At 41.3% G+C, this 22,591-nt stretch overlaps 1 protein-coding gene across 1 annotated transcript in view; it reads right to left on the minus strand.

Moving 5' to 3' along the window:
• SLC5A12 (solute carrier family 5 member 12) overlaps positions 1-22,591 on the minus strand; it is a 346,093-nt gene that overhangs the window by 83,185 nt on the left and 240,317 nt on the right. Inside the window, exons 8-10 of the mRNA XM_069623503.1 lie at positions 18,673-18,802; positions 17,352-17,440; positions 7,725-7,837 (exon numbers count right to left, since the gene is read on the minus strand). Coding sequence (XP_069479604.1) covers positions 7,725-7,837; positions 17,352-17,440; positions 18,673-18,802 — 332 coding nt within the window. The remainder of the gene's footprint in view (positions 1-7,724; positions 7,838-17,351; positions 17,441-18,672; positions 18,803-22,591) is intronic.

Raw genomic sequence — 22,591 nt, forward strand, 5'->3', positions numbered from 1 at the left:
ATTAGAGAGTCCATAACAGGGCAAATACAGTGGGTAGTACCCCTTTCATTCAGAGGACTAATGCTACACCATGCACATGATGCCATAACTGCAGGCCATAGAGGTTCACAAAAGACATTAGAAATACTAAAAGATTATGCTTACTGGCCACATATGTCCCAAGATGTGGAATTATATACTAGAGGATGTCTAGTATGCGCCCAATTTAAACCTGCTTCACCAATGCATAGAGCACCATTGATGAAAAGAGGCCTAACTCTCCCATGGTCAGATTTGCAAATAGACTATGTAGGTCCTTTAAAAAGGTCGAGCAGGGGACACCGCTATATTTTGAGTGTGGTATGTTTGATGTCAAAATGGATTGAGTGCATTCCCGCACCAGATTGTAGTGCGCAAACAGCAGCCACATTGCTGGTGAACCATGTGTTCTCAAGGTTTGGGTTGCCACAAAGAATTGAGTCAGACAGAGGAAGTCATTTCACAAGTACTCTAATGAGTAAGGTATGGCAAATACTAGGTGTGAAAAGGAAACTACATATCGCATATCGGGCGGCGTCTTCAGGTACAGTTGAAAGAAGCAATAGGTCTGTTGTGGACATTTTAAAGAAATTTGTGGCAGAAGCAGGTTCCAGCTGGGATTTGCGTTTACCATTGGTTTTGATGGCAATCAGGTCGACTCCTGCCAAAGCAACAGGTGTTAGCCCCCATGAGGTCTTAACAGGTAGGAAAATGGTGTTACCACAACACCTACTATACAGAACACATGAGCAAACTCTAGTGAGTGCATCCACAGTTCATGAATATATTGATGAACTGAGGAGGCATTTGCAACATGCATTTGCTTTTGTGCAGAGAAATCTGGAAAGAGCTGCTGACAGTGCTAAGTCATATTATGACAAAAAGACATCAGTAAAGGAATACAATGTAGGGGATCAGGTGTACAAGTTTCATTTTGGAAAAAGTAAACAGAAAAATTCTAAATTCCTGGCAGCCTGGCAGGGGCCATTTCAAATTATAGATAAAGTCTCTCCTGTAGTGTATAAAATTTTGAAAAATGAAGGTGAAACAGCAATAGAGCAGTTTGTCCATGTAAATCAAATCAAACCATGCCATCCCAGACATGAGATCAGGCAGCTTGAGCATGTGGAAACGGATAGAGTCCATTGAGAAAATAAATGGGTGTAATCAGGAGGCAGTGACAAAGAAGTTAAAAAAAAAAAAGTTGATTGTTATGATGGCACATAAACACTGTAATATATGTGAAAATATATAATATAAATAAATAAATAAATAAATATATAATATAAATAAATAAATAAATAAATGCACATATAACGGAAGCTCGTGGTTGGTGTACAGAGAGAAAGTGTATTAAATATTGAATGCTGTTTTATATGTGTTTGTTTTCTTTTAACTTGTGTTTAATTTCAGAAAAAAGAAAAAAAAAAAAAGAAGTATTTTTACCAAGCATGTTTTATTTTTGGCAAAAAGGTGGAAATTAGTATTGTGCTATGTACTTAATCTGTTTATTTTCTATTTTGATTTAGACAATTAACATTATTTGATCGGAGGTTCCGGGATCAGAGGCCACGGGAGACGATGGAGTCCTGGAGTCCCCTGGATGAAGACCAAAAGATGCCTGCCTCCAGGTGGAGGTGAAGACAAAATAACCGGAATACCAAAAGAGATGAATACTGTGGATTCAAGATTGCCAAGATGAAAGAGTACTCGAATGAACCGAATAACATCGCTGGTCGGGACATACCAAAAGAGACAAAGCAAAAGTTCCGGCATATGAAGTTCCACGTATTTATTATTTTAATTATTTATTTTAACTTGTTATATTACTTATTTGTTTTAGTTAGTTGTTTTATTTCATTGTTTTTAATTGACTTGGAAAATTTAAACTTAAAGTAATGCCACTTCCACTGAGAAGGCAAATGTGGAACATTTTATGAACTGATGGACTCAGATGAAATGTTAATTGCAAATTTTCATTGATGCACATGAATATTCATTTTGTTGGATTGCTATATTGTAAAAATAAAAATAGAACAAGTTGTTTTTAGGAATTGGCTTGGATTATAGCCAAGTTCTAAAAACAAAAGGAGGGTATATGTAAGGATATTTGGCATGTTACAGCACAAGTAGCATTACAGCACTACTGCACAAGTAGCATTACAGCACTACTGCACAAGTAGCATTTTTTTTTTTTTGCAGCACCACCACAAGGGTGCGGTGCATTGCTATATGGGTTAGCAGATTAACAAGGAAAGACAGGCTATTCAGTCAAAAAACGATTTTAATATATAAGATGCAAAGCTATTTTACAGTTAAAAGCACACGTGTTCATTTAAAAATGCACACTATTTTTCACCTGAAATGCCTATATTGCTAGAGACACATTTGAAAATTAACAGCTAACATATTAACAATTAACCTGACTAATAAAACCTTATTTTAATATAACCCACTAATAAAATGTGTTCTCTACTGCAGAATTAGGCATACTTTGAAAACCATTTAAATGAGTGTGCAGATTTTTCTCTTCTCTGCCTGATTATCCGTGTTGTTGTGCACAGTAACGGCAGGAAGGAGGAAGTCAGATTTGCAACAATTGCAAATGTATAAGCGAAGCTATTGTTGAAAAGTAGGAGGATGAGAGATGATGGATTTCATTGGAACACGTCATAAAGAGGGCTGAGAGGAAAGTTTTAGTGGGCAGTAGCAGGGAAAAAGACAGGCAGACATCTTTCTGCACTACTGGGGAGAAGACCTGGCTGTGGGGGTGTCCTGCTGCAGTCGAGACTGGGGAAAGCTGAAAGAATTACCTTTCCACTGGCAGAGGCAGTCCTATCTGAAAAAGCTGAGAATTCCAGGCAATGACCCCGGCTTGAGAAGGCAAGCGTTCCTTTTTATTGGAGTTACGCCAAGAGAGCCACATTCACAGAGAGAAGAATCTGAACAGATAAGGTAATTACCTAACTGGGGGAGCTGTGTGTGTGCACGAAAGTATGCAGTCAGTTTAGAAAAATGAAAGTCCCGTGCGTGTCTTTATCAAGTGCTAATGTTGCAATTTAAGTTCTGTTCTCCGCCACTATAATTGCAGTGTGTCATTGAAAATGCTTTGATTGTTCCCTTTTATTGCTGTAAAAAATGAGATCATGCCTAAATGTAAATTTTATAATACAGAAAATATTTGAAAACAGACGGGTGGTTTATTTTCTATTTACCATTACAATGCCAATGATGTGGGGAGATTTTTAAACAGTGCAATGGTCATTTTAAGACAGATGTGTGTATGTCAGAATCAGTATGAATAATTGTGAATGACTGTAGTATAACTTGTTGGAGGTACATGAGCCAACGGGAAGAGAGACTCTCTGAACATAGCTCCCTACCGTATATAAGGTAGTGGAAATTACCACAAGACTACCACATATAGCTCTCTGTCGTAAATAAGTCAGTGAGTTTGCCCATGGTGGCGCACCAACACTATCCCTGGAAATTGTGGTTTCCCTAGAATGCAGGTCTGAGGTCTCTCTAGTGATCACACGAAAAATCTAAGCGAAGATAAGGGATTCTGGACATTGGGGCCACAAATAAAACAAGGGAATTATGCTCACCAAAATACCACCAACCACGTATACCAAATATGCAGGTCTGGGTGCTGAAATAATGCATGTCCATTGTATTATTGTTGCACATGGCCAAATCTGAATACAAAGAGTGATTATTGCTAAGTTATTTCTCGGCGGTAATAAAATACCGTCAGGCCCCAAATCTCCACAAAATACCCTACAACACCAAAGCTTTCCAAAGCAATTGTCAGTGTATTTCATTCATTCTAAGTGCTTCCATCACATCACTTGTCAGTGTTGCAAAGCCATTATGATTGGCATGTTTCAGCTTCATTCTTCATCAGCCTTTATGACTAACTTGGGTCTCTGTGTTCACTAACCTCAAGATGCATGTCTTAGCATCATGTGTCACTTATCGTGACTGTCCAATTCTGAGTGTTAGATGGAAATATGAAGGGCCTGAACAACCCACATTTCAAACACATGGCTGTCTCTATATCTAATAACATATCAGTTCACCCATTTACTCTCTTTGCCACGCAGGGCCCCACCTTCCTCCTGTCTACCACTCCTGATTCCCGCCTCGGAGTACCACCCTCGCCTCTCATGACAATTACACGTCTGTGCTTCTGTGAAAACCATTGTCCTCATCTGTTCTTCTTCACTCCATTCAGCACCACCGTCAACCTCTCAAATGGCTGGCACTGGTTTGCATCCTCCTCCTGCCACTCTAGAACATATTTGTGCATTTAAGCATCTCCTTCCTCCTATCCTTAATATTTTTCTGCCTCCCTCACTTTACTTGCCTGCTCCAAAAGACGCCTGACTTTCTCCCTAGCTCATCATACCTTACTTGACAATATTACCAACTTTGCCATAATCATTTCCAGCTCTTCCTTGAACTCTTAAATCTCCTCCTTAAACACGGCAATTTCTGGTTTAACTTATTCTACCTGCTCAATGAACACAACAATCACTTATTGCACACTAAAACGTCCTCCTGACTCTCTACAACTTCCTCCAACTCTTTAAATTCTTCAACCTCCTTCAAAAAACCTCCCACCTCCTCCTCCTCCAGAATTTTCTTAATCTCTAGCTTTGCACCCTTCCTCCACTTTACCCTGTTCATCCAGTCGCCTCCACCAGCCTCTCTACTCCTACTTCCTGTTTCTCTCCAACTCTCCACTAAACGTCTTCCTACTGCTTCAACCACTGTCTTCCTTCATTCAACTCCATCCTTTACTGGCTGGGATTTCAGTGTTATAAAAGCATTTGCCCACTTTCCAGATGCTCTTTGAGGTAAGGGGATCCAGGTGTGCAGACTTGATAGGAAGTACTAGTGAGCTGTAGCTCTTTGGGCCTGGATGGTCCTCAACTGTTTGATAGACTACAGCTTCAGGAGCTACATCCGCCATCTTAGAGTTTGAAAATCACCCTTGCAGTTATAGGTGCTGCATGTTAAGACCTTAGCTAACTAATGAGCCATTCACTGTGAATGGAGGAGTGGGTCCTGTACCTACAAGGGGAGGTGATCATGCAGGCGCTGCTAGCCCTGCAGGACCAGTGCTCCTCAGTTCCCTTAAAGTGGCCCCATTATTAAACCCATTTTTTCCAAGGGGATATGTGTAGAGATTGCATGTAGGTTAAGTCTTCCTCTTAAACTCTTAAAGGGCTACTTAATATTTCTACATGGAGGTGGTCTGGGACTCCTTGGTTTGGTCCATAAAGGTGTCACCTTGGATAGGGAGCATGATGTGGGGCAGAGGGATTTGTTTTTCCTACCTTAACTTCCGGGTGATTATGGGTGTTGTAGTTCCCATTTGACTAGCCCATGTTATGCTGTAGGGTCACCATCCTGAGGCCAAGAGGGTTTCCCCAGCCCCTCAGACAACTGGGCTGCCAGTTCCCAGCAGGGGACTTCATCAAAATGCCCATAACATTTAGTGTGATTGGCTACTGGAGTAACTCCAACCAAACATGAAATTGCTTACTGTGCAGATTTCAGGAAATGTCAAATGGGTTTGTGGAGGAGGGCCATGGTGTTGTTTTCTTGGGCCACATTTAAAGTCTTGGTTCTTTGTTACCTCTACAACACTCTTAACATGTTGATCAATTTTAAGAGACCTAGCCTGTGTATTATTACAGCAATTTATGTAGTTATGGCTGATTTCCTTGCCTAATCGTTCAGTGGTTTGTGGTTTCACCTTTCATAAAAGAATGGCCTTGTATGAAAAGTAACAGCTCTGTTATACAGAAAAAGAGTGATGGTAGTCTATGGGCACTTATAAACTGAAGGTCCTCCTCATGCTCCCAGCACTGTAAATCAGGTTGGAGAATGTGCTGTTGGTGAATACTCACTCTCAATCATAAGGATTTGGAAAACATATCCTACAAGATATTCTGGATACAGAACTCTAGATTTCCCTGGTCTGCCCTATATCAAATCGTGCATAGTGTCAATAGGTAGTCCACATTTGGTTCAAAACATTTCTCATTTGTATGTGGGTGTACTGAGACAGTATGAGCTATGTTCATTGTATGTCTGTATTTGAACACGCCCTGGTCCTGTGGTGCAATGAGAACACTTTAATGATAGCACCTGCACAGGGAATATATGTGAAGGGTAGCCCATCAGCCCCTTTCTCCCCACTGGATCTGATATAGTTCCCAAAAGTCAGTACTAGTTATTTTTTTTTTGTATTATCATATTCCTCCCATCTCACCATGTTCCTTAAATCGCATGAGGCAAGCCCACAAAAACATAAAGTCTGAATACCTCAGGACCATGACAAGAGATATGGGAGATTTAAAATCTCAACTCAGGAAATGAAGAGATGAATAACATAACACACAAGATGAAATCAGATAAATTAATAGGTTTTCACAAGCATGACAGTATTGAGGAAGTAACTATGTTATATTTCACAAGCTCTGTTCATTCCCAGTGATTTCCCTAACTACATTAACAAGGGATCCTAGTTACTGAATGATTTCACAGCCATCTTGGAAGCCAGAGTATAACAAAGGGACACAATATGCATTTTGCATTGAGTATCCCATGGAATCTAGTTTGTAGTGCAAGCCTACTGATCAGTTTCCAGTTCCAGTCTGGACAAACTTTAAACAGAGGTCCTGGGTGATGATGTAGTGATTGTTTTGGATTTCTTTGTAAACGTTCACATTCATATATTTGTTCATAGGGTAGTGACAAGTTATTCTTGGAACAATAAAGTGTTAAACTGGAGCTTAGTTACATATTGGGAACAAATGCCTTAAAACAAACACATTTTTACTATGTGGTGCATTTATTTCATATTCTTCCTGAGAACAATTTGAATGTTTAATGGTTGTTTAGGCCATCTGACCCTATGGGAATATCACTTGTTCTCTCAAATCCAAGGAATATATACGGTCTCTTTACAGTTGACCATGTTATCCTTACTTTTACTCAGTAGCTGAGTAGCACAACTGTATGTGGTGTGTTTGGCATAGTTGACACCACTGGGCTTTCCCCTGGCACAGGCTCCACTATCTCCAGTTCCCTTCTAAATTGCTTCCACAGTGGATGTGTGTTACTCAATGTGTTCACTTCAAGTGGCTGAGAGTCAACAGAGATGATAACGGCGAAGATCAGCATGCTGTTTTAGCTAGCAATTGTGGGGATACAGATATGGACTAGACAAGTCATGCCTTTCTTAAGAAATTATGACTACACTTGGTCTGTATGATTTTGGTAGACCACATAAGATCAAACACAACACTATATTCAATGAAGGTGGAACATAACTCTAACATCCATACAAATATCAGAAGGTTTGATAACTATCGGTTTCCTGAAAATAATGTAGCCCCATAACTGAAGTATGTTGGGAGATATCAGCTTCCTTCTTTAAAAGGTGTATGGTGTATCAGGCGCACTGCCTATAGGTGTGAGTCAGCAGCTATTGCCTTGTAACATTGACAATTGTTGCATATCATCCCAAATTATACTCAGGCAGAAACATCGTTAGAGAAAGGTTTATGATTTAAAAAAAAAAAATTGAAAGACAATATATTCACAAATCCAAATGTGCTCTGACACCATTGCACGACCGTGTATATATACTTTTCAAAATGTTTAGATACAGTAACATAAATACTCACATAGCCCTTTGCTGATCCAAGCACCTTTTTTATCTGAGATATTCTTGAAGCAAGCCTTAACAAAATCCTCATATGTTACTGTGGCAAGGGCATTAATACTTGCAGCAACGGTGCTGTAATTACAAGTCAACATGATTTTAAAAACTCTTCACTTACAAAAGAAATCTTGCATTTGCATTGCATTCCAACTAAGTATACAAATATTGAAATCACTAGATTACTCTAAACAAACATCACTTTTAATTTTATTCTTCTGCATGTTATATTAATTTTAATATTCTAAACAATGATCATATTCAGCTGTTCCTTCAACTTGTGCTGGATACATTTATTTGTTTGACCTTTGAACCACTCGAATGTCAGGTGGTTTTTAAAGTTTGAACCAAGTGTCAATTTATGAAAGATTCAAACCAAGTTTTGTACTCGCTGGCTATATAAGAATCCATCCAGTCCAATTTCTTGCAGTCTTGGGTAGCTTTCAGAGAGGCACGAACTTTTTGTGGAGGCAGGCTTTGAACATTTGGGAAAGTGATAATACCGTTAGTGTGGTTGTGTGAGAGGTGGTGATGGTTTGTAAAGCCACATTTAAAAACGTTTTTAGCTTTGTTTTTTTTTTGTGTGGTGTGAAACAATACGGTTATTTTCCAGTTAACTGCACACGTTTGAATTCCTTTGAGGGTGACAAGCTTGGGCGTCTGGTACCAGGTTTAACGCACAAGCCTTTTCATTTTCTGTGAGAGTTACTGGAGTCTGGAGAGAATAACAGTGACACTTGGCAGGATAAAGTGACAAACCTTCAGAGAGGCAAACAATATGAAGTCTATCAGCGAGTGAATTTATGGTGCATGTGCCCCAGTGTGACATTTAGCTGCAAGTAGAAGCAGAGACTCCCTCAGTACACATTGTGCATTGTTGAAATGCTCATGTGATGCACATTGAGTAAGAAGGTTACAGACATTCAGGAAGGCAGGAGATAGGCTGTCAGTGTCTGTCTTGAACTGAGAGAATGACGCATGGGCCCTGAAATGACACTTGGTGTCGGGAAGTGTAGAGAATTCCTGAGCACAGTTTGTGCTATTGTGTTGATATACTGATGTGACACTTGTGGTGGTGTGTGTTTCCAGACATTCTGGGAAGAGTTGACTCTCATTGTCCATTTCTTGAATAGAATGAACTGTGCAGATGCCTTGTGTGACACTCATGTGCTGGGATTCATGGGATCGGGACATGAGCTAACACCTCTTCAACAGAGGAACTGTGCTGCTGTCCTAAAAATGACAATCAGGTGAAGAGAGGAACAGAGAATCCCTTAGCGTACCTTGTGCTATTGTTCACATGCTCATGTAACATGTGTGGTGGGAGGGAGTTAAAGACATCCAGGGACACAGGAGATACCTATCAGTTTTCATCTCTTGAAATGGTTGAACACGCACATGCTGTCAGAATATGGCCAATTGAATGTATTGTTAACCAAACATTCCACTGCCCTTGCCTCAAGTCCTTCTGAAGTGCATGCATTGCAATCACATGCATATGCATTGCACCACAATGATTGTGCAACAGTCCTCCAGAGAAAGTTGCACTTTCAATTCAATCCACTATTGCAATGGGCAAAGATCAGATTTCATGTAAAGAAGATTGGGACAGAACAACACAGTTCATTTGTACTGCAGGTTGAACTTGAAACTCTCTTCTAAACTCCCATCCACTGACAAGGAGTGTGACAAAATGAAGATGTATGGGATGACATGAATGATGATGTTGATGATCAAGATAAAGAACCATAAGCGCCAGAATAAAAATGGCCATTGATTCTATAAAACAGTGACACCAGTGGAGAAGAGCAGGAGGAGAATGTGACCACACAATCAGAAGTAGTACAAGCTGGTGCCACCTACAGTTTCTTTACAGCTTCTTTAAAAAACAGACGTTCTGTCATAGATAAGTGCAACGTATCATCAGTTTCTGCCTCAAATAACTCCGCCACCACTCCCAGCATTATTACCAGCACTGCATTCTTAAGAACACAGCCTGCATGCTGTTAGCCCACAACAAAAACTCAAAGTGTGGCAGCACACAGAATAAAATGCAAATCAAACTAGCTGTTTGCACAATATGCTGAACATCTTGTGCAGAGGAATGGTGGGAACCAACTTGTGCACCACATCTTTGTGGACCTTTTAATCCTGCACCAGAGACCTGAAATGAATCCTTCCCCATAACAAACGTCAAACAGCATAGCAGCACAAGTCCTCACTATTACCACCAAAATGACTACCGCTGTTTCTTTGTTTGGGACACTAGGTCTGTCCCCTAAACTCTCACCGATGCATACTAGTAGCACCCCGATGCATGTTAGTAAACTGTATGCATTTCAGCGTGGACAAAATTATCAAAAGTCATATGCTCATGCCCAATTCAAATCTTACCATTATGTTGGTAGCATACTACTTGCCCTATTCTTTTGTTGGAACACCTGGATTCAGATTACCTTTGGGAATAGCCAATCACTACTGGGATATTCCTAGAGACCACAATTTATCACATGAGGCAGTACCCAAATTGTACAACAATGTTAGTGCCACAGTGGCATGGGTACTAAAGCTGAGCATCCAAAAATTAAATCATACCATGGGCATATGGGCCAGTGGTTAGAGCATAGTCTACATGGCAATCACTGTACAAGGGGTAGCCTTCCCTTTCCGACCAGGAAAGAAGGGTTCCAGAAAAATGAAGGGAGCACTGCATGCTTGTTGGACACCAGGCAACACTTCCCATCCAGGAATTTCAAGTCAGAAGTCACAAGGAGTTGATATTTGGGAGAGGGTGAATGAGGTAAAGGCAGAGAGATATGAGGCCTCATAATGTGTAGTCGGGCTGCATCACTACAAACCCTGGATCGAATGTCATTGCTGCCTTAATAATTGGAAATGCTATGCACACACCACCCTGCTCTGCACATGTAACACATCTTCTCATCAAGCACTTTCTTAATAGCTGTCTGCTTCTAAAGGCAATTGATGCAGTAACGCACAGGATGAGCTCCCATTTCGGCCAGACTGAACATTAGAAACATGCCATGCACAAATAAAAGGGTTGGCGCAGAATAACGGGAAGACCGACTTTTCACATGTTTAATAGGCTGTGAGAGCAGTGCAATGGTATCTCACACTGTTACAACGCACACAGGAGGGCATTAGATGGGGCTTTCTTAACACCAAGCCAGTTGCAATGGCTGCCCGATGCAGCTCTGTGCTGAAAGATATTGAGGAGACTACAAAGAGGATTAGCCATGACAGAGCATCACTCGGGTTCTCCCTCTGCTACACCCGATTAAACTGAACCTCTTCAACATGGCAAGAACCTGTGATGGGGCAGGGGGTATTGAGATGGTACTTCTAATGAGGGGCCTGCCTTTCAACCTTTCGTAATGATCCGTGGATAGACGGAATGAAAGGTTATTCTGAGTACCTAATACCTTCTTTTTCGGAACCACATTTAAAGCTGGAAGTGGCCACCTTTAGTGCCACGGGTGGAGGCTTTGCAGCATACATCACAACAAAAAGAGCTGGAAGCACCCAAAGGTTTTTCCCAAAAAAACACCAGGACTGTACATATTGGCAGCACAAATGGCCAAAACTTCACTGTCACCCGATGAAAGCATCATGACCAGTGCACTGCTAGATCATTTTTAGCAAATGCTGAGCATCAACCTTATCACAAGCTATGGCATCTTGAACACTGATAACCATCAAGAAGGACAGGCAGCGGACTGTTAGCTGAACAGATACTTGATGTATTACATTCGTGGAATGGCAAGTAGTCCTTGAGGCTGGCAGCACTCACGAGAGTCACACTGGGACTACTAAATTGTCCCCACAAGTCTGCAGTCTGCACTTAGACTGAGTTTTCAGTGCAGCCAGCCTATTTTCGCTGAATGCAGGAGGGTCCTATCAGTTACAGACAAATGGACTTTTTGAAAATGAATGAGCACTTCATTGCACTAGACTATGGTAAGTTATTATTTTTTTTATTTTTTTTTTGGTGTATGTTCCAAACTGGAACTTTACAAAATGCTGCGTTTGTGTGTGAGGTGACTTAGCAAGGCGGGACCCTGATCATGTTAACGATTTCATTGCCTGTTCAAGGATTTTTACTGTCGCTAACAGGTAAGTTATCTTCCCACAGTGGACACAGCAGTTCACATGATGATGATGTGTTACTTACCACTACCACATCATTACTGGCACCAGAAGGTGATGTGGGGTTGTAGTAGTGACTGAGAGGCTTTTACTACTTGATGACTTTCTGATGATTAGGACATGTCATTGCTTTTTGTCCCAGTAATGTATTACAGCTCTACTGTTGTAATAACCACTGAAAAGTCCTCACGCTGTCCTACAAAGCCAACCCACTCCTACACATGTAATAATCTATTTGACAAGTAAGTCACTCCCCAATGACTGCCTGATTATCCCCACACTGCTACCTACTGGATGCCTGGTGCCACATCATATGTCTCTGAACAGCAATCCCATTTTCCATGGGTTATAGATCCCCTCACTGGCAGACATCAAGCAATAAAAGTATGATTTAATGCTGCCTGAGCCAATTCTGTGGATTCTACCCAAATTAGGGAGCTGTGGCTGCCAGTGACATGTTGCATCCCATTGGTTCTTTGGGATGCTTGTGCCTAAAAATGTTGGTGCCACGGGGAATGAATGGACAGGGTTGCCAGGTATGGTGGTCACCCGCTCCTTTGCATTGTGAGTCTGAGAAGGTGCTGCTGATATCTTGCTGTGGGAGGAACTAGCACCCATAGTGTGACAGCTGCAAGAGCGAGGGCTGAGTGATGGTGGTAGAATCATATAACCTGAAAATGTCTATGTGCCATCACCTGATGGGATCTGTATGGCTGTCATCCCCAAGGTACAACCCATGCATTTGTTTCCCATTTATGCCCTCTTAGCACAGCCAGGCATGACACAGATGACCGCACACTCCGCTCATTTGACTTTATTCCCTGGTGACAGCTCAAATTACTGCCACAGTCAAGACCATGTGGGCTGTGAGGAATTTACACCATATCTCCATCTCATGGTGAGGCTACACCACCTGCTTACCCTTCTCATGTAGTTTTAGTGCTTCCTCTGGCACTATTACAGGCTAGTGCTCCTCTTGAGATGTCTCTCCAAATTGACATATTTCTGTGAACTCCCCTTCAATTGGACCCTTTCATAGTTTATATAACGTCCACCTCCTGTTTAAGTGGCCAACAAAGTATGAATGAATTTCTAAAAACTGCTCCAGGGTGTTTGAACAAATTGTCCCTTCCTCCTTCCTGAAAATACCTGTGCAATCTTCCTGTGTTAACAGCCTCCCTGCTGTACAACCACAAAGACTTCCTCTCATTCCTCCATGCTCCAGGTGGCCGCTCCCGTTCCCACTGCCTCCTCTTCACTTTTCTCAGAAGCCTTGTGAGTTTGTATGGCATGTGTCCTTGAGCCAGCACCACGAAAAAAGACACTTTCCCAATCCTACTCCTCCATCATAAGGGAACCCTCCTCCTCCTCTGAGGAGAAACAAACTTCCTCCTCATATGGCATAACGTCAGTCACTTTCCAGGGCACTAATGACAAGTGGTGTGCTATTTTATTTCTTATCACAAACTAAGGTAAATGTAAAAAATGTATTAGAACATGGCCTTGAAATCTGGAGCAATGCAAACCCTGTGATCATTGCACCCCTTTAAGTAATGTATGTCAAGGGGTTCCTATCAGCCCCTTTCTCGTCACTGAAATGCTGGAACAAGGTGGTTCTCAAAAGACTAAAGTTTAATGTCAACATCTCTCAGATGAAATCACATCACATGGGAGTGAAAAATGTTTTGGAAGTTACCCCCATCAGACTGCCCTCCTTATCAATGTGCCTAATGACTATGGAGGGGGTTGTTTAGTGTGATGTCACTTTCCGGACACTGTCCAATCACATACATTGACCAATTAGATTAGAGAAATGATACACTGCATTAAGGTGTGTGGTTTCTGCTCTATAAAAGTTCAAACCCATAGTTCTGGGGGATACTCACTCACTCACTGATGGAAAGGAAGAAGGAGAGAACTAAGAATTATTAATAACAGAAAGGAGATGGAATAGATTGCTTTCCTTTTGGACTCATTTTTGGAGTACAAATGGTACATTTTAAGACAGGCCTACCTGTATGTAAAATACCAGGCTTTCTTCAGTGGAAGAGACAGCACACGGGCCCAAATAAGGAAAGAAGGGAAGCCAGGCTGTGGAGGAAAGATGACCCAATTTTTCTGACCAATGCCCACCTGTTCCTAGAGTGGGATAATTGCACAATTCCTTTACAGTCTGTCCATCTGTCTGTGAGACAGCCAAAAAAAACTCCTATGTACAAACGAGGAAATAATCCTGAGGGGAACAATACTCTAAAAGGAGAAGAGATCAAACCCGGTAGGAATGTAGGGAATACTTCAGAACTGCATGATTTTTTGGAATTATATATATTTGATAGAATAGGTCCTATAGTGTCTGTATACTGGGAGATCCCATGGCTCCTTCTCTGTGCAATGTACAAGTACAGAGGAATTATTTTTGGAACTAAAAGGACATCTCACTATGTGCAAGCACAGCAAAATAATGTTATTGAAACCAGTCCCTGGTTACATAGCCACGCATAGTTCTATTACTTGTACAATGTGTCATTTTTACACATTAATTCAATACAAACACAACTTAAGAGATTTGAGCAAACATACACTTTTATTGTCATTTCAATTGAGTTTTCTAGAATGGTGTTTGTCCATTGAATAAGGGTGCGAGATATCGTTTTTCAATAAAGGGGAATTACAGAGAATTTGATAGGGAGGGTTGTTCTGATTTAATGTGTGTTTTTTTAAACAAATGAAACTCTTGTCCTTGATCCTCCTGCATTTTATAATCCATGGTGTATGTCTACCCAGGGTAAACATAATTTACATATGGTGATGTATGTGTTTACAAAAGTCTATTCAAGGCAATGTACCACAGAAAATGTATATGACCAGTGTATTTATCCTTCTTCATTGTAGTACAATTTAGCATTGGAATTTCATAGATATATTGTGTGTGTATATTTAAATTGATTTCATTATTTCTATTTTATTAATAAATAGAACTTCTGTGCAAACCTTTGTGTTTCTTGCCTGAAAGTGGAGGGAGGCTGCAGGTGATATTGTTCAATTGAGGTTCCCAGATCCCAGGTTCATAAAAAGAACATTATCAAATAAGTGTAAATCTTGTGTGCCTGATTTGGGGTGAATAGGAAATTCCCCCAATTTTGATGACATAGCATCATTATTTTGCCCTCATTTATAATCATCAGCATACCTTGTGATGAAAGACATTGATCTTATCAATAGGCAGTAATAATAAATAACATGAAATTATAAGACACATGTTTAGGAATTAAAACATTTGATATCAACCAGTGGCATTGCCACTTTGATTTCTACAATTACTGCTTCTTTCAATCGCTACTTTATTCTTAGTCCTTGATTTGCAAAAAATGTTAGAACAAGGGCCGAAATGTTTGCTGGCATGGGTGTGCCACATCGTGAGGCAGGTGAAAAGACCACTGTTGCCACCACCTACCAGAAGCGTAGACAGTGTAGGGCCTGAGTGGACAAGGCCCACCCAAAATCTGTAAATGCCCACCCACTCAGCAGTGGTGTGTGGGCATTTACAGATGTTAATGTCACTGTGGTGGGCCAACTACATTACCTTCAGGCCCCACGTGTTAGACAATCCTGGCTACACCTCTGTCATTTACTCTGCCCCCATAGTGCATTCATAGTTCAGGTTGGAACTGCAACTTCAACTGCTTAATGGATGCAAAGAATGCACTCTTCATGGCAGAAAATTGATTTGCAATTTGTAACTCTTTCTTTAAACACATTATTCCAATATATTGTCCCCCTGATTTTGTGGGTAACAACCGACATTTTAATTTTCCATCTGTAGAAAATAAGGTGATGTGCTTACTACGTCCAGTAAAGAGTTGGACATCTGCAGAAATTATTGAACTGATTTATGTGTCTTTCAAACACTGCAGCAATATATTGTCCTTTAGACCAGCACTTTGCACAGAGATTATGCCTTCATCTGTGATTTTACCCAATATTAGCTCCAGTGGTGGTGCCGCTGGCTGATGAGTGAATGTCCTGCAGTTGTCCTCTCTGTGCTGAGTGATCATCTGCTCCACAAATGGCACAAATTACAGTCGTGTCCCAGCATATGTTTAATACTCAGTGAGCTGGTGTACTGGCACACATCATACTGGCTGCACACCAGAAGAGAAATGCAGAAAAGACCTCAAGTATACTTACACTACATAGGTTTGCAAACCAGGTGTGTCCCCTTAAAAGGACAACTCATTTGTTAAAATGAAACAACAGGATAGTGTTGGTGACCAAGACATACTTGAAGCCCTCAGCTAACTTGCCTAAGCATTAAAACAAGACTGTTCCAAGGACAGTTGGGTCTATGAAGGCTTTGCATGCCATTCCTCTTTAAAGTCATAAGCTCTGTGCCAAAAGCCTCTCAAGGGAGAAACTCACTCCCTTAATCCTTTTTGCATTAGCCTGTGATTTATTGGATCAGTGCACCCATTCCCAAATGCCTGCGACACATGGTGTCACGTTGACATTCAGGTTCTGGGGTATGGGGGTGGGATGGGAGGCGGGGAGTGAAGTGACGGTGCAGGTCGGGGGAGGGCAGATCGTTAGAGAAGGTGTTTGAATAAAGACGTTGAAGAGCATGGCAGCTCTGTCTTTATGTGTATGGCGGAGCGTTGCACGACCGTGTAATGGGTCGTCCCTCAGGCTGGGAACCAACTCCTTACTCATGGGGGTAGTAACAGCTCTTTTGCTGAAGAAAGAAATTAACTCATACAGAACCAGCACTGGAGAATTGGTCAGCTGCACATCCAATGCCACAAAAAGTCCCACAAAATACCTGGACAACTGATTATTTTACTTGAGTTTTCACTTATTTTGCTGGCGTAGAATGCAGCAAATAATCATTTTGGCAGGATCCCCCTTGCTCCCCATTGCACTCACACTCTCAGCATTGTATACAGTGGGTTTGCTATCACAACGTCCAACCTTTTCTTATGTGACCAAAAAAACAACATTTCACTTATTTATAGGAATCAGGATATAATCTGAGACTAAAAGCCCAGGCTCGTGTGTCTGTCCATAGTGTAACCGGATCATAATGCAGAGGCCTGCATGTAGTCCTTTGTGCAGATCACTTTTCTTGTGGATAAATCACATATGTTGTCATCTGGGGAATCGTGTTCACATTCAACAAAAATGTGCAAACCTACATATATGCATGCACAGGTCAAGGCACAAAGTCTGCTATTGAATTATATGTCAAATATGTCCCTCTATTTCCGTAATTATGTATATGTTTATTTGTGTTTTAGAAGGTGTGAACATGGCCGCCTTCTGGTGCCTCTAACTAACAAATATATAAAGTACATGAATGCACTCCACATATGTATATATGTAAATTGGAATGCTTATTTACGTAAGGATGATATATGATCATGCTACAGACCTTAATGTTCCACTGAATGCACATGCCACAAACAGGCCGGGCAGTCCTGGCATTGTTGAGAAGATATCCATAACAAAGTAGGGCATCAGCTACGAAAAGAAGTACAGATAACACTTTGTTAAATCAGAAGAGCGCCAATTATGTTACTAATCTCATGATTTCAGAAAAAAATAACTCAAACGAAATAAGAGCAAGCAGATGTACAATTCTCCAAAACATCTAGCACGATTAAGAATGCAGAATGTCAAAGGCCTGGGGACATCTTACAACATCTTATCATCCTTAGAATTAACAATAGGGAAGACATGCTGCCAAAAAAATAATAAGTTTTTTGTACTATGAAAATGTGGCCCTAGTGGTAATTGCACTTGCGCTGGACCAAACATTATTTTATACCACCTTAACTTAAAACAAAAAAAACACTACTCTAATGTATATTAAAAGTCTTTCATAAGAAAGGTGGACGTTTACAAAGTACATCGGAATCTAAATATAAACAAGAAAAGGGGGGCTCTGGGAATCTCTCAACCAGCACGAACACAGTCCAATGACCTATTCTTGGGTGAATAACCCCTGGGAGAGACTCTACCAAGTCTTTAGCTCACACAGAGAAGAGATTTCCCCTCATATCAGTCTTTGTCCTGCCCAGGGGCAGTCCAGCACCAAAATGCTAGGCAATTCTCCTCTGAACAAGAGTACCAACAGCAACCCCATACACGTGTTTCAGCCTAGTTGGGCATCAGCAGTGAGGTGAAGCTGTGCCTCTCTAAGAACAGTGAGCAAAGGATCCACGTCGGGATCGCCCTTGTAACTTAGGGTGAGACCCAAAGTTAATTTATGCAAAACAAAGGGGGTTCTGGGAATCTCTCTACCAGCACGAACACAGCCCAATGACCTGTTCTTGGGTGAATAACCCCTGGGAGAGACTCTACCAAGTCTTTAGCTCACTGTCCCTTTCACAGATAAGAGATTTCCCCTCATATCAGTCTTTGTCCTGCCCAGGGGCAGTCCAGCACTGAAATGCTAGGCAATTCTCCTCTGAACAAGAGTTCTAACAGCAACCCCATACACGTGTTTCAGCCTTGTTGGGCATCAACAGTGAGGTGAAAGTGTGCCTCTCTAAGAACATGCAGGGAAATGTCTTCTCTGTGAAAAGGACAGTGAGCTCAAGACTTGGTAGAGTCTCTCCCAGGAGTCACTCACCCAAGAACAGGTCATTGGGCTGTGTTTGTACTGGTAGAGAGATTCCCAGACCCCCCTTGTGTTAAATATAAACAAGGTATCATTATGAAAAGAAAGATGCATGCCTCAAGCTGCGTACCTGATCTGGAGCTGAGATAAAACCTGCTGTCCAAGGGTCACAGTCTCTGTAATGTGCATACATCACAAGGCCGGAAAATACTGCACAGATAAGGATTACCCATAATCCTATTAAATTCAAATAAAGGGCACTAAAAGGAGAGGAACAAAGAAAAATACATTGATTTAAAAAGTGATATATTGCACATTGGTTAATATATTGCACAGAACACATACACAGGTGTTGTGTGCAATTTTCACAGGAAAAGTGTTAACTTTATGTGTGTTGGGTGGCACAAGCTCAAAATCAAGATCTTTAGTTACTATCTATAGAAATTGGCTAAGGACAACGACTGGACTGGGTACTGCATCCCAGTCAGCCTATGGCACCTACAAAGAACCTCAAGGATTAGCCTTACTGGCCTTATCTCTGATGCTCATTACCATTCATATGGTTCCCTCAGCACACATGATATGCAGATATTTTGTGTGAAAATACAAATTAATCTTTCTATATGCACTATGTATAATCAAAACAGTTCTTATAAGGCATTGAGTCTATATGTAAAAGGGTCTCCATTCTCTGGCTAAACCTCCTTCTGCGCTCTTTGGAACCCATCTCTATATAAGCTATATCTCCACAGCCCCATATACTTCTGCCAAACCCTTTTCTTTTAAAGGGCCCCGGTTTCACCTTCCATGCTCACTTTGGCCTAAGATACACCAAGTGCGTCTCCCTATGCATCTGGTATGTGGATAGACTGAGGGCACCGCACCTGGGGATGGTTTGAAGTTTTGATGTGAGACTGAGGGCCTCATTACAACAATTGCGGAATGGGTTAACGGGCGCCGCTAATGGTGGCAGCACCGTTAAACCCATTCTGCAATATTACGAGGTTCCCTCGTGGGACCCGATGTGGACGTCTGGTTTTACCAGACGTCCAGAGCGGGTCCCACGAGGGGACCAGGGAGCTAACAACGGGCCGGTTGTAATCGTCCCGTTGTTAGCTCCCGCACCCATTCCCATTGAGCCCTATGGGGGCTCAAATGGGAATGGGGAAGGTCCGGGCCTGGGTTCTCTGAAGGAGGAATTACCGGGCCCTCCAAACTCGGAATGGCCTGGTAAGTCCCCATTCAGGGAACCCGACCCGGACCCGATTTTGGAGGCAGCCATGCCCTTAATAAGGGCATGGCCACATCCAAAGTCGTAAGGAGGCCCAGGGTGTTGGTTACTACCTCCCCACTGCAGGTCCACTCTGGTTACACCATCAGATTGACTCCCTTATCCTAACAGGCCTTATGTGTGTTTGTGTGGAGGCCTGGTTAGGAGACTAAGTTATTGCTTGAGTTTTCTATTTGAGATGCTCCAACCGTTCCCCTGTGGTTTTGGATATGATTTATGTACCCTGGCAAGGGGAGACAAGCTTGCAGGCACCAATGGCTATGTGAGGCATCCTATCATGGAGGCGCTTAAAGAGACAGGAGCTTTTAAGATGACAATGTAATGATCCCTACTCCCAGAAAGCTGGGTGCAGAAATACAATCCTTCTCAGGCAGTTCCCAGGCCCAACATCACCTGGCTTTAGGCTGCACCTAGCCATTTGGTGACTGCACGCCAGTAAGGTCAGTCATGTTATCACGATGTAAGCAGTGTTACTACTTTTGAGGTCTTTATTGGTAAACACACAAATATTGTATCTCGCTTCTGCTCTGTGGGCAAAATATTTAATATATTGTAAGAAAACAAATCAACATTGAAGACAGTAGCTGTAGATACAATCGTAGCTTTAAGGAAAATGAATCGCTCCAACATCTTATAAGCAAGTGTCCAAAGCTGAGAAATATGAGGATTTTTTATTTCCAACGATTGTATGAGAATTGTGTCATAATTACGCCACAGGAGTTATGGGAGTCGATTCTCATGAAAAAAAAACAAGAGGATTCAGACGGCAATTCGTACATTGTGTACGATTTCTTAAACTAACATAACTTTGTAAAACACTTGATTTTATGAATAGTATAAATTGTAAGAATTGTATAGTGTGAAGATGTATGTAAAACTATCACATTTTGTAAAGGTTTATTTTAAACCAATTACAAAATAATAATAATAATAATAAAGTTTGTTTTTCTGATGCCAGGGTGGTGTTTTGGACGTTTGTGCTTTAGAACCATTGCATTGGTTTTTCCTTATATGTTAAAGAATGTGTAAAACATGTTATCGTGCAATTCGTTAATTAGCTTGTTAAACTGTCCTGTATGGTGTCGTCCAGCTTCCTACTCTATTTACAGAAAATTGCAATATTAGCTAGTGGTGACAATCAACTACATACACAGCTTCAGGAGGGGTCATGTGACATCTATCAGATAGTGTCCTGCCTACTTTATTCACAAAGATTAATTAGCCAATCAAATGCTGCCTTAATGGAGAGAAGGCTCTTATGCTGAACATGGCCACCACCACCAGATAAGCTTTTAACAGACTTTCTTTCTAATTGTCCCCCTGACCTGTGTGAGAATAAAAATGTCTCTCATTTCCATCCCTCAATTTGCCTCATTCACCATCATTCTCTTTTACCAACTGCCCCTCTCCATAACAAATTGGATTGCATTGGTCTTTAAGAAGGCAATTTGTTATGCTGTACTCCTGTAAAGCACTATATACAAGGCTCCCCTAAAAGTCTATTAAGCAACTGCAATGAGTGCAGAACACGTCTCATATCTTTGTATAAACACAATGATCAAATCATATCTCTCTAGCACAAATGCCCTTGTGGCGGCTCCCAATCACAAACAGATCCTATTACAAACACCGTCCCTATACTGCAAGGAAATCCCATGAAGTATGAGTGAACACCTGTCCAAGTTCGGTCTCTTATTCGCTCAACCACAAACCTTTAGGTGATGTATCACTCCCACCTGTATACATACCATTTACTTCAGGGAGGAAGTGAACGTGTTAATTTTAAGTAAATTACCATCTTTTCATTACCATAGGGCAGATCAGCTGCCTTGGAAGTGTTTACACGGTTTCTTGGTGGCTCAACAACAATGTCCAGATCATTGATTTGTGAAAACAGGAATGAGAAGTAGTTTGAAAAACAGACATCATTTTGCAGATCAAGGCATTCCACCTGATCTGGTCATATGACCCTTCTTTGCATAAATACCTTAGTTCCCTGAACCCCCTCACCTCCCATTAAGCACAGTGCAACAGATTTGAAGTGATGAGGGCACTATTCTAAAGCCTTTATGATATGATATGATATGATATGATATGGTATTTGTAACGCGCCTATACACAAGTGTTTCAAGGCGCGACGAGGCAGGGAGGGAGGGAAACAAGGGGAAGACAGACAAACGATCCTACTAGGCCAGGTGTCATTCAGATCGCGCAAGTGCAGAGGTAAGGGGAAAAGGAGAAAGTGCAAGGAGAGGAGGTGGGGGGGAAGTGCAGTACAAGGTAAGTAGCGTAATAAAATAATAAATAATAAATAATAAATAATAAATAAAAAGGGCCCGCTGGTGGCAAGTGCGAGGTAAGTGCAGAGCAAGTGCTGGGAAGGGGGGCTGTAGGGATACAGTGACAGTCCCACAGTGCAGGGGGAGTTTTTAGTTCAATAACATAGATGAAAAAAAGAAAAATAAACAATGAAAGCTTGTCGCACTCATATTATTCTTTGCTGTATTAACTGGGTATTATGGAATTTTGCATTGCTGTGATAACTGGTCACAACAGATTCAGCCAAATAGTGCTACCGATACAGTCTAGGGCGGTGTTACTAAATAGGTATCATGCATACCATTGTGCTGGCCTAACTGATACAGTAGAAATAGGGTATGCAAGCTAATTGCCATAATGCTGCTATACTTTGCAGTGCACACTAAGCATAATAGAATCAAGTCTGTCAGTGGGAGCAGTCTTTGGAGTCCAATCTGGA

Source organism: Ambystoma mexicanum, chromosome 11, assembly GCF_040938575.1.
Source record: "Ambystoma mexicanum isolate Mex_15411 chromosome 11, UKY_AmexF1_1, whole genome shotgun sequence".
In the NCBI taxonomy this organism is placed as follows: domain Eukaryota; kingdom Metazoa; phylum Chordata; class Amphibia; order Caudata; family Ambystomatidae; genus Ambystoma; species Ambystoma mexicanum.